This window comes from Anolis sagrei, chromosome 1 (genome assembly GCF_037176765.1).
Source record: "Anolis sagrei isolate rAnoSag1 chromosome 1, rAnoSag1.mat, whole genome shotgun sequence".
In the NCBI taxonomy this organism is placed as follows: domain Eukaryota; kingdom Metazoa; phylum Chordata; class Lepidosauria; order Squamata; family Dactyloidae; genus Anolis; species Anolis sagrei.
The window spans coordinates 246,066,026-246,082,018 of NC_090021.1; the positions used below are offsets into that span (position 1 = coordinate 246,066,026).

Consider the following 15,993-nt stretch of genomic DNA (forward strand, 5'->3'; position numbering starts at 1 on the left):
AATTGAGGACAATTTGTTCATGGTCCCTGCAAGGTATAAACCAGGAAGTTTGCTTTTCCTTCACTTTCAGAACTATTCTACAGCAAATGCAAGAGATGTAGGTAAAGATAAAGGTTTTCCCCTGACATGAAGTCCAGTCATGTCCAACTCTGGGGTGTGGTGCTCATCTCCACTTCTAAGCTAAAGAGTTGGTGTTGTCCATAGACACCACCAAGGTCATGTGGCCGGCATGACTGCATGGAGCATCCTTACCTTCCTGCCAGAGTGGTACCTATTGATCTACTCACATTTGCATGTTTTCGAACTGCTAGGTTGGCAGAAGCTGGGGCTGAAAGCGGAAGCTCACGCCGCTCCCTGGATTTGAACCTGCGACCTTTTGGTCAACAAGCTCAGCAGCTCAGTGCTTTAACCACTGCGCCACCAGGGGCTCGCAAGTGGAGTAGAGTTGTCTAAACTCAGCAGATCTGTCTGTTGCCGTTGACCTGTTACTAATCTGTGAGTAAACACTTTTTCACTTACAATGTAATCATCAAGCTCAATGTTGTTTTCACATATTCATTTTGTCATTCATTTATACAACATTTGAGTGCTGGGAAATTTACTATACTTCGGAACTATCTGGTCCAGACACCTACAACAACCAGTTTAGTATTTGACTTTGAGTCTGAAAGAAAGTGTATGCCAGAAAGGGATCACACATACAATGTGATCTGTTAAAATTCACTATGCATTAATTTCCAGACAACCTGTCATGCCTTTTAGCATACACTTGAATAGAACATCAGTGGGCATACATTGTAATAGCACATTAAAGGGTTTTGGAACTACAGCACCCAGTCTCCCAACCAACATAGTTTGTGGTCACAGTAGCTGAAGGATTCTGGGAACAGTAGTCCAAAAGAAGTAAATATAAAGCAGCAGTACCCCCCCCCCCCCCACACACACACACACACCAACACACCCACATGGTAGAAGCCCCCGGTGGCACAATGTGTTAAATCCTTGTGCCAGCAGGACTGCTGACTGAAAGGTCAGCGGTTCAAATCCAGGGAGTAGGGTGAGCTCCCATCTGTCAGTTCCAGCTTCTCATGCAGGGGCATGAGAGAAGCCTCCCACAAGATTGTAACACATCCAGGTGTCCCCTGGGCAAGGTCCTTGCAGATAGCCAATTCTCTCACATCAGAAGCAACTTGCAGTGTCTCAAGTCACTCCTGACACACAAAACACAGAGGTCTGTTGTGACATATATTTCAGATTCTCTGAGATTGTAATAATAGCCATATATATTAGGGAGCAAACCCCATGGAACACAGTGCTTCTTTCTTAGAGAACATGTATAGAATTCTGCTGCATGGCTACAATCTCATTGCACAGTAGTAATTCCAATGCACAATTTATGCAAATCTGATTGATTTTTGTCTAAGCAGATAGTTTCAAACCTAGCACTTGTCTACACGAAAATGCTATGGTTAAAAAGGGTGGAGTTTGTCAGTGAGTCAGCAAGAGTGCACCACCTCCAAGTCCAAAACATGCCACAGGTGAAAGTTCATTTTTACTTTCATTCCTCCAAGGAAAGCCGTTGTGCCGAACAGCTTCTCCTGTGCAGCATGAATGCAGGAGCCCCCTCTGAAATGGCTCAACAAAGAGTGAAACTGAAAGAAGAGCCTTTGGTAAAAGATGATCAAGACACAACAGTAAATACGACCTCAGCACAATGGGTGATCCAAATTATGTATCTGGTGACAGCTGTGGACCTGAGCTGTATGTTCATGCAGATTGGGATTGTACCAGTGAGTATGATTTTTTTACTCCTTCATGGATCTTAAAAATGGCCTTCGAAAAAGTGGTTGCCCCATGCATCTGAGTCAGAATCACTGAGATGCATTCATAAATGCATTCTTTAAAAAATATTTGTTACATAGAAATATAGCTGTCTGAAACAAACACTTCTTCCTTGTAATGAGAGCAAGTTGGCAGTGACAGACCAAAACAGTTTAGAGTGTATATTCCTTTGTTGCGATATGAAGAGCAAAATCTTTTTGTTGTTGTTGCTTGTTTGCTTTCCCTTGTAAGTTCCTGTGCAACTTTTTGCACATGTTTAGTCTAAACATATGAAAAGTAAAACCCTTAAATATCCTCCTGGATTATTTATTGTTACAAGGGATAGCTTTCCTGGGTCAGATTACCGTTCTATCTAGTTTCAGCATCACATTTTCCTCAGTAAACAAGCAATACTTCCAGGAGGTTGTCTACACCAGCAAAATAATTCCGTTGCAATTGGAGTATTCCAGAACTACCTTGGATTCACTCCATTAGTGCCACATCTGCTTGTAATACACCTGACTGATTTTTTTTTTGATGGCAGCACATTTCTGCTGCACACATTTAAATTCATTTAAACTCCAGCAAAGGGTCACCGCCTTGTTGTGGCGCTGGAGCTTGAGCACCTCAATGATGTCATGAGCGAAACCGTGAAGGGCCACCCAAGACGGGACGGTCGTGGCAGAGAGGTCAGACCAAGCGTGATCCCTGGGGAAGGCAACGGCAAACCACCCCAGTATCCTTGCCAAGAAAACTAAATGGACCAGTACAACCAGAGATATGTCGGTATGCCATTGGAAGATGGGACTCCCAGGTCGGAAGATGGCCAAAATGCTACTGGGGAGGAGCAGAGGATAAGTTCAACTAGCCCCAGATGTGATGACGCAGCTAGCTCAAAGCCGAAAGGAAGGCTAGCGGCCGACGGTACTGGAGGTGAACGACGAATCCGATGCTCTAAAGATCAACACACCATAGGAACCTGGAATGTAAGATCTATGAGCCAGGGCAAATTGGATGTTGTTATTGGTGAGATGTCAAGACTAAAGATAGACATTCTGGGGGTCAGCGAACTGAAATGGACTGGAATGGGCCACTTCACATCAGATGACCACCAGATCTACTACTGCGGACAAGAGGAACATCGAAGAAATGGAGTAGCCTTCATAATTAATAAGAAATTCGCTAAAGCAGTGCTTGGATACAACCCAAAAAATGACAGAATGATCTCAATTCGAGTGCAAGGAAAGCCTTTCAACATTACAGTGATCCAAATATACGCCCCAACCACAGCTGCTGAAGAAGCAGAAGTAGATCAGTTCTATGAGGATCTGCAGGACCTACTGGATAATACACCAAAAAGAGACATTATTTTCATTACAGGAGACTGGAATGCCAAGGTGGGAAGTCAAATGACAACTGGGATCACAGGCAAGCATGGTCTGGGAGAACAAAATGAAGCGGGACGCAGGCTGATAGAATTCTGCCAGGAAAACCCGCTGTGTATAACAAACACTCTCTTCCAACAACCTAAAAGACGGCTTTATACATGGACTTCACCAGATGGTCAACACCGAAATCAGATTGACTACATCCTTTGCAGCCAAAGGTGGCGGACATCCATCCAGTCGGTGAAAACAAGACCTGGGGCTGACTGTAGCTCAGATCACGAACTCCTTATTGCTCAATTTAGAATAAAACTAAAGAGATCAGGGAAAATACACAGACCAGTTAGATATGATCTCACTAACATTCCTAGCGAATATACAGTGGAAGTGAAGAACAGATTTGAAGGGCTAGATTTAGTAAACAGTGTCCCAGAAGAACTATGGACAGAAGTCCGCGACATTGTTCAGGAGGCGGCAACAAAGTACGTCCCAAAGAAAAAGAAAACCAAGAAGGCAAAATGGTTGTCTGCTGAGACACTGGAAGTAGCCCAAGAAAGGAGGAAAGCAAAAGGAAACAGGGATAAGGGGAGATATACCCAGTTAAATGCGCAATTCCAGAGGTTAGCCAGAAGAGACAAGGAACTATTTTTAAACAAGCAATGCATGGAAGTGGAAGAAGACAACAGAATAGGAAGGACAAGAGACCTCTTCCAGAAAATTAGAAACATTGGAGGTAAATTTCAGGCAAAAATTGGTATGATAAGAAACAAAGATGGCAGGGACCTAACAGAAGCTGAAGAGATCAAGAGAAGGTGGCGAGATTATACAGAAGATCTGTATAGGAAGGATAACAATATCGAGGATAGCTTTGACGGTGTGGTGAATGAATTAGAACCAGACATCCTGAGGAGTGAGGTTGAATGGGCCTTAAGAAGCATTGCTAACAACAAGGCAGCAGGAGACGACGGGATCCCAGCTGAACTGTTTAAAATCTTAAAAGATGATGCTGTCAAGGTGATGCATGCCATATGCCAGCAAATATGGAAAACACAAGAATGGCCATCAGACTGGAAAAAATCAACTTACATCCCCATACCAAAAAAGGGAAATGCGAAAGACTGCTCCAACTTCCGTACAGTGGCCCTTATTTCTCATGCCAGTAAGGTAATGCTCAAGATCCTGCAAGGAAGACTCCAGCAATACATGGAGCGAGAGTTGCCAGATGTTCAAGCTGGGTTTAGAAAAGGCAGAGGAACCAGAGACCAGATTGCCAATATCCGCTGGATAATGGAGAAAGGCAGGGAGTTTCAGAAAAACATCTACTTCTGCTTCATTGACTACTCTAAAGCCTTTGACTGTGTGGATCATAATAAATTGTGGCAAGTTCTTGGTGGGATGGGCATACCAAGCCACCTTGTCTCTCTCCTGAGGAATCTGTACAAGGACCAAGTAGCAACAGTCAGAACTGACCACGGAACAACAGACTGGTTCAAGATTGGGAAAGGCGTACGGCAAGGCTGCATCCTCTCACCCAACCTTTTTAACTTGTATGCAGAACACATCATGCGATGTGCGGGGCTGGATGAATGCAAAGCTGGGGTGAAAATTGCTGGAAGAAACATTAACAACCTCAGATATGCAGATGACACCACTCTGATGGCCGAAAGCGAGGAGGAGCTGAGGAGCCTTCTAATCAAGGTGAAAGAAGAAAGCGCAAAAGCCGGGTTGCAGCTGAACGTCAAAAAAACCAAGATTATGGCAACAAGAATGATTGACAACTGGAAAATAGAGGGAGAAAATGTGGAGGCCGTGACAGACTTTGTATTTCTAGGTGCAAAGATTACTGCAGATGCAGACTGTGGCCAGGAAATCAGAAGACGCTTACTTCTTGGGAGGAGAGCAATGTCCAGTCTCGATAAAATAGTAAAGAGTAGAGACATCAGACTGGCAACAAAGATCCACCTAGTCCAAGCCATGGTATTCCCTGTAGTAACATACGGATGTGAGAGCTGGACCATAGGGAAGGCTGAGCGAAGGAAGATCGATGCTTTTGAGCTGTGGTGCTGGAGGAAAGTGCTGAGAGTGCCTTGGACTGCGAGAAGATCCAACCAGTCCATCCTCCAGGAAATAAAGCCCGGCTGCTCACTGGAAGGAAGGATACTAGAGACAAAGTTGAAGTACTTTGGCCACATCATGAGGAGACAGCAAAGCCTAGAGAAAACAATTATGCTGGGGAAAGTGGAAGGCAAAAGGAAGAGGGGCCGACCTAGGGCAAGATGGATGGATGGCATCCTTGAAGCGACTGGACTGACCTTGAAAGAGCTGGGGGTGGTGACGGCCGACAGGGAGCTCTGGCGTGGGCTGGTCCACGAGGTCACGAAGAGTCGGAGACGACTGAACGAATGAACAACAAAACATTTAAATTGGCATGTTTTTCTTTCTTCCTGGGGCTATTGCCCCCTCCCCAGCTGACCCTAACAATGGGATCCAGGGGTGGGGTCTATCCAGATACTATCTCATAGTTGATTGAATAGCTGGATGCCTCATTCTGGCTGGAATCTTTGGCTGTTTAATCTCAGAACAAGCATCTTTGCTAGGAGGGCTCTACTGGTAAGGTGTTTGGCAGAAAGGCAGCAACAGTGCGCCTGATGTATCCCGTTACAATTGATCTCATCACTGGACTCAGCTGGGAGTGGATGGCAGCTGCAATGGCCTGTAATAAAATAGTAAATGAGATCAACAGTGTTAATTTTAAATATACAACACAGCAAGTAGCACTGGGTCTTTAAAAATAATTCCATAAAATGAGGTCTGTAAAAAAAACAGCCTTGACACTGCTCTGGTAGGCAGTGTTGCTATGTACTATTGGCAGGAAGGGAGAAGATAGGTATTGGAGGTACCAAGGATAAAGACTCAGGGTACATCTAGAAATAATGAAACGTGACTCACTTTAACTGCCATAGGTCAATGCTATGGAATACTGGGTGTTGTAGGACTTTAGTCTTGTCTGCTAAAGAGTGCTGATGCCTCACCAAACTACAAATCCCAGGTTTCCACATCATTGAGCCATTGCAGTTAAAGTGGTGTCAAACTGCATTCATTCTATAATGTACTGCACCTCGAATGGATGATGGGGAAATCAACCATATAAGAATTAAGACTTCAATGTTGGACAGTAATATGTGTTATCCCTCAACATTAGCTATGCTTGTTAAGGATAATAGGAGTTGCTGTACAAAAATATCTGGAAAACTACAAATTCCCCACTTCTGCTCTAAACTCTACTTTAGAGAACAATGTGATGTGATAGAGTCAGATGTTGGTCTTCTGGCAAACTTCAATGTGCAAATTTAAGAGACTACCTTTGGCACTACTAAAATTGTAAGATGTATTGTTAGTGTTTCATTCATAAAGAAATATAACATTCAACCCTTCTTTTTTGATGTCCCACCCTGCTTTAGTATTTGGCGACCAGCCTCGGTTTGGATGCAGTCGAATTTGGCTACTTGCAAACAATCTTTGGTGTTCTTCAACTTTTGGGAGGTCCCATATTTGGGAGGTAGATATAACAAATATTCTTGTGAACCCTATGAAATGGCAGAATTATTTGGAATCAATTCTATAATACCATTTAATTTCTCAGTTCAGGAAAGTAGTTTCAGTAGCCATCTGGATTGCTTTGTCTGACAGAAGAGGAATGAAAGATTCCTTCCTATCATATCATTGACTCTTACTGATTTGTGTTCCAAGAAATAATTATTAACCTCTTATTATGTAGACTACAGAGAATAAGGTTAAAATAGGACCTCTTCACACTAACCTCCATTTAAATATTTAAATGGAATGTACTCAATCCAAATTAATCAACCATATGCCACAGAATAAGGATCTAATAAATCTAAAATACTTTAAAATTATTAAATTATTTTTTACAGTTTCACTGGCAATCGCTGGTGAAATGGCAGGCAACTTTCCTCTTTCCCCATTGGGCAGGGGGATAAGGTGCATTGATGCCCTGTCCCCATCAGATGCATCGCCACATTGGCCTTTCCCCTATCAGATGGGGAGAAAGCACCAAAAATCCATTTACCTCTCCATCGTGGGCAAGAAATTGTCTTGTGATGCTTCCTGACACTTCAAGATGAACGGAGGCGGGGTCAAGCCTGCGTCATCTGATGGGAGTCAATGTGATAAAGTTCTAAGTTGTACTTTTCAAAGTTGTGCTCCTTTAAAAATTCTAGGAAAGTTTACAGTATTTTCCTTTAGTTATGCTATCCAAGATAGAATGCCCTCTGAAAGTGAACTACATCATGCATTATTAAGAGGCAACTTCTAGTTACATGGTCATGGTGGTGCAGCGAGCTAAACTGCAGAACTTGCTGATTGGAAGGTCAGTAGTTCGAATCCATAGACGGAGTGAGCTCCCTTTGTTAGGCCCAGCTTCTGCCAACCTAGCAGTTCAAAAACATACAAATGTGAGTAGATCAATAGGTACCACTTTGGCAGGAAGGTAACAGCACTCCATGAATCATGCTGACCACATGACCTAGGAGATGTCTACAGATAACGTCAGCTCTTCATCTTAGAAATGAAGGTCAGCACCACCCCGCAGAGTCGAACTCGACTAGACTTTTTGTCAAGGGGAAACCTTTATCTTTACTTCACAACCTCTGAGGATGCCTGCCATACATGCAGGTGAAACGTCAGGAGAGAATGCTTCTAGAACACGGCCATATAGCCCAAAAAACCTACAACAACCCTTTATCTTTACCTTTTTCTAGCTACATGTCACTGTTAAACAACAGTTGATTTTGTTTATAAATTGGTATTTCTTTCTTCCTATGTGGAATTCCTACTAGAAGAAAGGGAAGCCCTAGATCAGCTAAAATGAAATTTTACTTCCTGAAAAGGCAAAGAGTGTGTGCATTGAGATTTTTTTTTATAATATATCATCAGTTGGTGCTCTGTAGTTCTGTTGACTATCTTAAAAATGTTCAATAGTTTCTCTGTGTATTACTATTACTAAGAAAGCTAAAACAAATTTTCCAGGATGGTAAATGATGATGATGATGATGATGATGATGATGATGATGATGATGATGACAGGATAGCAACCAATTCCTTCTCTAAATTCTTTCTTTCCTTTGCCAGATTTGCAGACCAGTTTGGAACCAGGGCTGCCTTAACTCTTTCATATCTGGCTGGATCTTTGTGCTTCTTCCTTCTGTCAGTGTCCACAAGTGTCCCGTTGCTCTTTCTTTCTAGGTGTCCGTCCATCTTTATGCATGGACTACCAGGTAATGTTACTAAATTATTCAAAAGTTGGAGTCAGTCTACTCAGTTCTGGTTTACAGTCAAACTAAGAAACCCTTTTTGTGAAGTGTCCTTTAACTGACTTCTGATTATGTGGAAGATAGAGTCAGCTTGTTTGATGTTGTGCATGATAGGAATAAAACAAAGTGAATTCAAGAGGAATGTACAATGTATCATCAAGCAAGAAGGTGAGATAATGTTGATTTGCTCTCCCCAGATTATTGCCTTCCAAATGCACTAAAGTACTACCCCCATCAACTTCAGTTAGCATGGCTTATAGTCAAGAATGGAATTTGTAGTACAAAACATCTGTGGGGAGTTTTTTATGGAAAGCTGATCTAGGTTAACCATTGCCTAACTTATTTTTCATACCTAGCTCCACCAGACAAGAGTCCTTTGTCTCACCCTGGTCATTCCACAGATATGTAAACCCCTTTTCCTAGTTCCAACAGACCTCACTACCTCTGAGGATGCTTGCCATAGATGCAGGCAAAACGTCAGGAGAGAATGCCTCTAGACCATGGCCATATAGCCCGAAAAAAACCTACAACAACCAGTGATTCCGGCCATGAAAGCCTTCGACAATAACTTATTTTTATTTTGTGGCAATGCAATCATATGCATATCTATTTCAAAGGAAGGCCTACTGAGCTAGATGAAACTTAATCCTATGTATTCATTTATGAGGACAAAACTCTGTATCAGATACTTAGTTAAATTATGGATGGGTAGTCGAAGTAACTTTCATATTCAATGTCAATACTTAGTCATGATTGTCACACTATTGCCATAATCCTAGGTTGAATCTACACTGCCATATAATCCAGATTAGGCAATATAACACGATTTCTATTCCTGGGTTATAAATGGCACTTCCTAATTGGTTCTATCATAAAAACATGTAAACAGTTTATTAAACTGCAAAAACTTTATTTTGTGGGACATCCTACAGCACAGTTTACTGTAGTTTTTCAGTGAATACTATCTCATAGACTGTCTCAATCAATTCAACATAGTTTGTGCCAGCCACAAAAATGAACTTTTTGGAGTATAACAACTACTTTCAAAGTAAGTGCCACACAATTAAACAGGAAATAACACTTTCAAACCAGGAAAACATTTTTTTCAAATGTTGTTACATAGGCTCCTTCTACACTGCCATATAATCCAGATTATCAAAGCAGATATTCCAGATTATCTGACTGGAACTGGATTATATGAGCCTACACTGCCATATAATCCAGTTCAAGGCAGATAATCGGGATTTTATATGGCAGTGTAGATGGACCCCTAGTTTCACCCATAACTAACTTTACTGTGTCTCAACTGCATGGAAAGAAGGAAGTCCATTCTGAAGCTGGTCCGGATCTTTCCACATGTTTAATTAATCTATAATAAACTGAAAAATCCCAGTTTACTCCAGATTACTCTAAGTATCCTAAGGTGTCATTTGGACACAGGTAAAACCAAGACAGTTCCTTTATTTGTTGTCTGTCTCCATGGACCCTAAGATTTTAATCAGGACACTCCACTTGTGTATCCAAACACACCTTCAAAACATCTTACAATAATCACAAAACCATACACATAATTACCATAGAATTCCACAGATTTCCCAGTTTAAAAATGTAATAAAAGCTTACCCACACAGTAATAAACAGATAAATCTCCCATCACTCAATGATGGAATACTGTTAATTTCTGAAGGTTAAGTGTTCATCATAGTCCTTTTAATTATGCCATTAAGGAAAGTTCAGAAATGAACTGTGTCAACACTCCCGTTCTAATACAAATTTGCTCCTTCCTATCAAAGGGTACATCTACACCAGGCCTGCACAACCTATACCCTCCAGGTATTTGGTACTCCAACTCCCAGAAACCCTAGCCAGCTTGGTCAGGAATTCTGAGAGCTGAAGTCCAAAACACCTGGAGAGCAACAGGTTGTGTTCTACACTAGAATTAATGCAGTTTGTTACCACTTTTAGTGTCATAGCTCAATGGTATGGAATTTTATGAGTTGTAGTTTTACAGGGCTTTTAACCCTCTCTGTCACAGGGTTAATTTGCCTCACCAAATTACAAAATCCGGGATTCTATCCCATTGAGTCATGCTGTTAAAGCAGTGTCAAACTACAGTCTTCAAGTTACAATATATGTTCTAAAGATTTGTTGTTAAATTGAATTTGTTTATAAGTTGGAACAGGTACATTTTTTAAAAATATAACTCCAGATAGATAGATAGATAGATAGATAGATAGATAGATAAACTTTGGATCGCACCAAGAAGGGTTAACACCCCCGTGGGGTTTGTTTTGCTGTCTGTGCCCATGCTCAGAAGATTTCACCTCACTTTATGTTCCTCTGACAATTAGATTTTGAAAACTGTGGCTTGCTGTGGAAACAAAGATTGGTGAGAAAGCTCCAATGAAGACACCTTTTCCCTATGATAACTCTTTCAGGAGTGAATTTCTCTTCATAGGGGTAGATTTCTCACTTCCTGTTGTCTCACCTCCATTCTTAACTCTGAGTTGTTTGTAACTCAAGAACTGCCTGTATGCCCACAGACACCTCACCCCCACTTAAGACAACCCCTAGATGTCAGGACATCTTGCATTGCTAATTTATACCGCCTCACCCCCTACCAACCCCAGAGATCCCTCCGTTCTGAGGACCAAGATCTATTGGAAATTCCCAGTGTCAAGACCTTGCGTCTAACAGCAACCAGATGCAGAGCCTTCACAGCAGTGGCACCGTCACTCTGGAATACTCTGCCACCTGAAGTCCGTGCCTTGCGGGATTTATCAGCTTTCCGCAGGGCATGTAAGACATACCTATTTCGACGGGCCTTTGATCTCTGATTATTTTTAAATTGTTTTAAATTGTTTTAAATTGTGTTCGATTTTAGCCTGTTCTTGTAAGCCGCTCCGAGCCCCAGGGGAGTGGCGGCACATAAGTTCAAATAATAAATAAATAAATATGGTCAAATTAGATGGCATTTTACATATATCATCATTATCATCACTTTATTTCTTAATTAGTCGCTCTCCACCAAGGTGCTCCGAGCGACTTATAATTTAAAACAGTTTATACACAATATAAAACATTCAATATAAAAACATTCAACATAAAAATATTCAACATAAAAACATTCGGCAGTGACTATGGCAAAATTTGATCCGGTTACTTAAATGCACAACCAAACAGCCAAGTCTTGAGCGCCTTTGCAAAAGGTCACAACTCCGACCTTTCTCTAATATATGGAGGCAATGAGTTCCACAGAATTGGAGCATAGATCGAAAAAGCTCTACGCCTTGTAGCTTCCAAATGTGCCTCCCTAGGTATGTAGAGGAGATTTTCCTGGGTGGGTCGAGGTGACCACTGATGATCTGTAAAGATATGCAACTAAGAATTTTGGATAAGCCCATGAATTTGTCATTACTTTATTTTAAAGGGGAAATCCATGTCTGTGTTTCCATATTGTAATAAGAACCAGTAATTTTCCATTCTTTTTTGAGGTGCCCAAATGGTCATAACAGATTTAACCACTCCTGCCAAACGTGCTGATGCTTTAGGAAAACTTGGACTCTGTTTTGGAGTAGGAATAATCATTGGATCTTCGCTTGGTGGCACCTTGGCCACCAATTTTGGGTGAGTATCACTTTCTACAGTATTATTTATTGTTTTGATCATGCACAATGCACGTGTGCAATAGGAAACATCTTTCCCTTCTTGTTGCTTTCATGTGCCTTTAAGTTTGCTCTGACTTATGATGACACTCTCATAGGGTCTTCTTTTCAAAATCTTTTCAGGGGAAAATTTCCATTACCGTTGCCTAAGGCTGAAAGACTGACTTGTCCATGACTGTGTGAGCATTCAAAACCTCGTCTCCAGAGTCCTAGTCCAAAACTCAAAACACCACCAGACTGCCTTTCTCTCTCCATAGCTATATGTAAATAATACATAACTAGGTTGCCAAAGGGAATTGCAGCTTCAGAATAAATGAAGGCAGATGTGTGCTCAGAGCTGAGAAAGGGCAAAGTCTGAGGCAAGGCCATTAAGGGCGTTCCACATTCAAATAAGTGCCACGCAACAATAAGGAAGATAGAAGTGAGAAAAGGCATGTTCTCAGAACCGGAATTTCTAGACAGGTCAAGAACATGATATGAGCTTGAGCCCAGCAGGCACAGAAATAGCCAATAAATGTTGATGTGATAAACTACTTGCCTTTAGTTTAAGTGAGATGATAATGTATCTTTGAATATGCAGTCTGCTTCTGGAAACTTGTTTTAGAGGAATTCCACATTTGAAAGAGGGTAAACGGCTTCAGGGAATCAAAATCCAAGCTGAATGCTAAGTTCCCTGCCCATGAAATGTCACGGATCTGCTGCTTTGTAATTCTTGTTTATGGCTTCTCTATTCAGAATTTTGACTAAAGACTACTTTTGATACCCCGGTTTCTGAGGTGTCAGTTAATCTTCTCACAATGATACTTCATATCATTTTAAACAGAAAATAATGAAAATAACATTCAATGGTGCTACTTTTAATGCATTGTCTGAAAAGGTGATTTGTGAGAGGGCCTTTAAATTACCTCATTATTTTAGCTCATGACACAAAACGATAGGTGTTTATTTTTAAGTTTGTTGTTGTGCATTACCTTTCACCTCAGGAACCCTGGAATGCTGAGTAATGAGAAATACTTTTATAAATTATTTATTTTAAAAAATTGAAAAGCCAAAGATCCACCCAAACTACACAACTTTATCTGTCAAAAACCCAAAAAGGCATGGAGCCAAAACCTGCCTTTACATGGGAAGCCCTTCCATATTTGAGGCCCTGCCTTGTGCATCCTTCAACCTAGACTCTCTTCGTGGATGGACATGCAAGTAGGCTCATACGGGAGGAGGTGGTCTTACAGATGTCCAGTCCCAAAGCCATGTGGGACTTTGTAGATGGTTAACAACTCCTTCTGTTGGGAGAAATGTGCAGGCAATGCAGTTCCCACTTCCCGTATCAGCTGAATGGCTCAGAAAGATGCCATTTTCAAAGTTACTGAATGCTGCTGAGAAGCACTGCAGAGATAATGGGATCACTCTCCCCATGCCCAGGTCTTGGTATAAGCCATTAAAACAACCAGAAGTATGCCCAAATCAGCCATATATCAACTGTAACCACATTTAAAGCAACTGAATATCACACCACTAAACACACAGGCATTTTTCAACAAGGTATAAAGTATAAAATGCTATGAACCTAATTATGTAATTGTATATTTAATTTATACAGAATAAATCTTGGCTTGAAAATAACTAAGTTTTTAACCTGAGTTTTGCTGTGGAAACCTTGGGATAACACTTAAATAAATAACAAAAATAGGCAAAATGGTGCAGGTTTTACTTGAAATATCTAGTAGTAAATAGTGATTGGTAATATCATCCAGCCTATGTACATTTTCTGTCATTTGTCTGAGGAGTGTTTATTTCAGTCTTTTTAAGCTTGAAAAAAAGTCAATAATAATAATAATAATTTATTTTGCTCTTGTTCGGTATGTGCTTTCAGAGCCAACCTAAGGGAGAAAAGACATTTGAGTGAAAATTGTAAGGAAAGTGTTAAAATGCAAATATACAAGCTTACACAGTAGTTAAACATTGATATATAATATTTAGTTTCTTTTATAATACAACATGCTGAATATTCCTGTATAGAACTTCATCTGTGTGTTCGATAATTTACTTTTGCTTAGTTTTGCACCCATGTCCATGGGAAATTCATGCAATGGTCACACAGTTACTGCAATCCCTGGTTCCATCAATTCCTGACAATTCCAACATGCCTTGAGTTCAGCTTCCACTTCATTGTTTAAAATTGTAGGTTTATCTTCCAGTGGTGCTTCCTTGAATGAATCTGTCATCCTTTCACCTTTTATATAGTTATTCAGTGCATTTTCTAGTTGTTGTTGTTTTTAATTTCTACTATGCCTTGTAATGTTCTCCCCTGCTGGTTGTATAAATCTTCAATTTTGGGTTCAATTTCTATTTGTTTCCTCAGATCTTGTGAAAGAGGTCTTTTGTTCTTCCTTTTGCTGTTATCGTTTTTCTGTATTGATTATGATAGTAGTTCTATTTGTTCATGCTCACAGGCCACTGAACAGTTGCCTTCATAGTTCTGGCCTTATTCCTGCCACCTTTTACTTTAGTTTTTTTTTTTCTTTTCCTGTTTTTCCTTAACTGCTTGAAGAGTTCAGTCTGTCACCCACTGAGGATTCTCTTTCTTTTTGGTGGCAGGTAATATTTTCTTGCATTCATCCCTGACCATTACCCTTGGGGTTTAATAGTACAAATCTGCTTTTATCTTATCTTTGAAATGCTTTATTGTAGCACATTTGTTGGTTTAGTATTCTTATTTATTTTACTCTATTTTAATATTAGCAGTTTATGTTCTGTGGCACAATATGTTTCTTGCTCTTACAGAGAGAATGGAACTTCTTAATCTTCAGCTTTCAATTACAGTATGTAGTCTGTTTCATTCAGGTGATGTCCATGTATACAGTCTTCTCTTTGGTTGCTTGAAGAATGTGTTTGTGATAAACAAACTATTGACCTCAAAAATTTCAATCACTTGTTCTTCTGTTCATTTTTTATCCTAGACCATTTTAGTTTTTAGGTGTGGCTTGTTCCTTCCTGGGGGAATCCTTTGTTGAGATGTGATTAGCTGTTCCTGATTGTTTCTTGTCTGAAGTTCCCCTGTGTTTGAGTGTTGTTCTTTATTTACTGTTACAATTTTAGAGTTTTTTTGTAATACTGGTAGTCAAATTTTGTTCATTTTCATGGTTTCTTCCTTTCTGTTGAAATTGTCTACATGCTTGTGGATTTCAATGGCTTCTCTGTGTTCCCTGACATGGTGGTTGTTAGAGTGGTCCAGCATTTATGTGTTCTCAAATAATATACTATGTCCAGGTTGGTTCATCAGGTGCTCTGTTATGGCTGACTTCTCTGGTTGAAATAGTCTGCAGTGCCTTTCATGTTCTGCAGACAACAGCTAATCACCTCTCAACAAAGGATTCCCCCAGGCAGGAACAAGCCATCCCTTAAAACTGTCAGGCCATCAAATGCTAATCAAGATGGCCAATTGAAATATTCACACCTAGTTCCAACAGACAAGAGTTCTTTCTCCTACCCTGGACTTTCCACAGATATATAAACCCAATTTTCCTAGTTTCCAACAGACCCCACAACCTCTGAGGATGCCTGCCATAGATGCAGGCAAAACGTCAGAAGAGAATGCGTCTAAAACATGGCCATACAGTCCGAAAAACCTACAACAACTTAGTGATTCCAGCCATGAAAGCCTTTGACAATACATGCTCTCCATTAACTGTTAGTCACATTTAGTCTGGCTCCTCAGAAAAAGCCTGCTTGATATGGAAGACCTTACTAGCGGCACTGTTGCAGTCAACATAGCCTCTTGTCTCACAG

General features: G+C 40.6%; 1 protein-coding gene across 1 annotated transcript in view; it reads left to right on the forward strand.

Moving 5' to 3' along the window:
• Positions 1–435: 435 nt before the first annotated feature.
• SLC22A18 (solute carrier family 22 member 18) overlaps positions 436–15,993 on the forward strand; it is a 78,067-nt gene continuing 62,509 nt past the window's right edge. Inside the window, exons 1-5 of the mRNA XM_060768390.2 lie at positions 436–495; positions 1,572–1,790; positions 6,668–6,765; positions 8,358–8,503; positions 12,034–12,166. Of these exons, the coding sequence (XP_060624373.2) occupies positions 1,608–1,790; positions 6,668–6,765; positions 8,358–8,503; positions 12,034–12,166 (560 nt within the window). The 5' untranslated portion in view covers positions 436–495; positions 1,572–1,607. The remainder of the gene's footprint in view (positions 496–1,571; positions 1,791–6,667; positions 6,766–8,357; positions 8,504–12,033; positions 12,167–15,993) is intronic.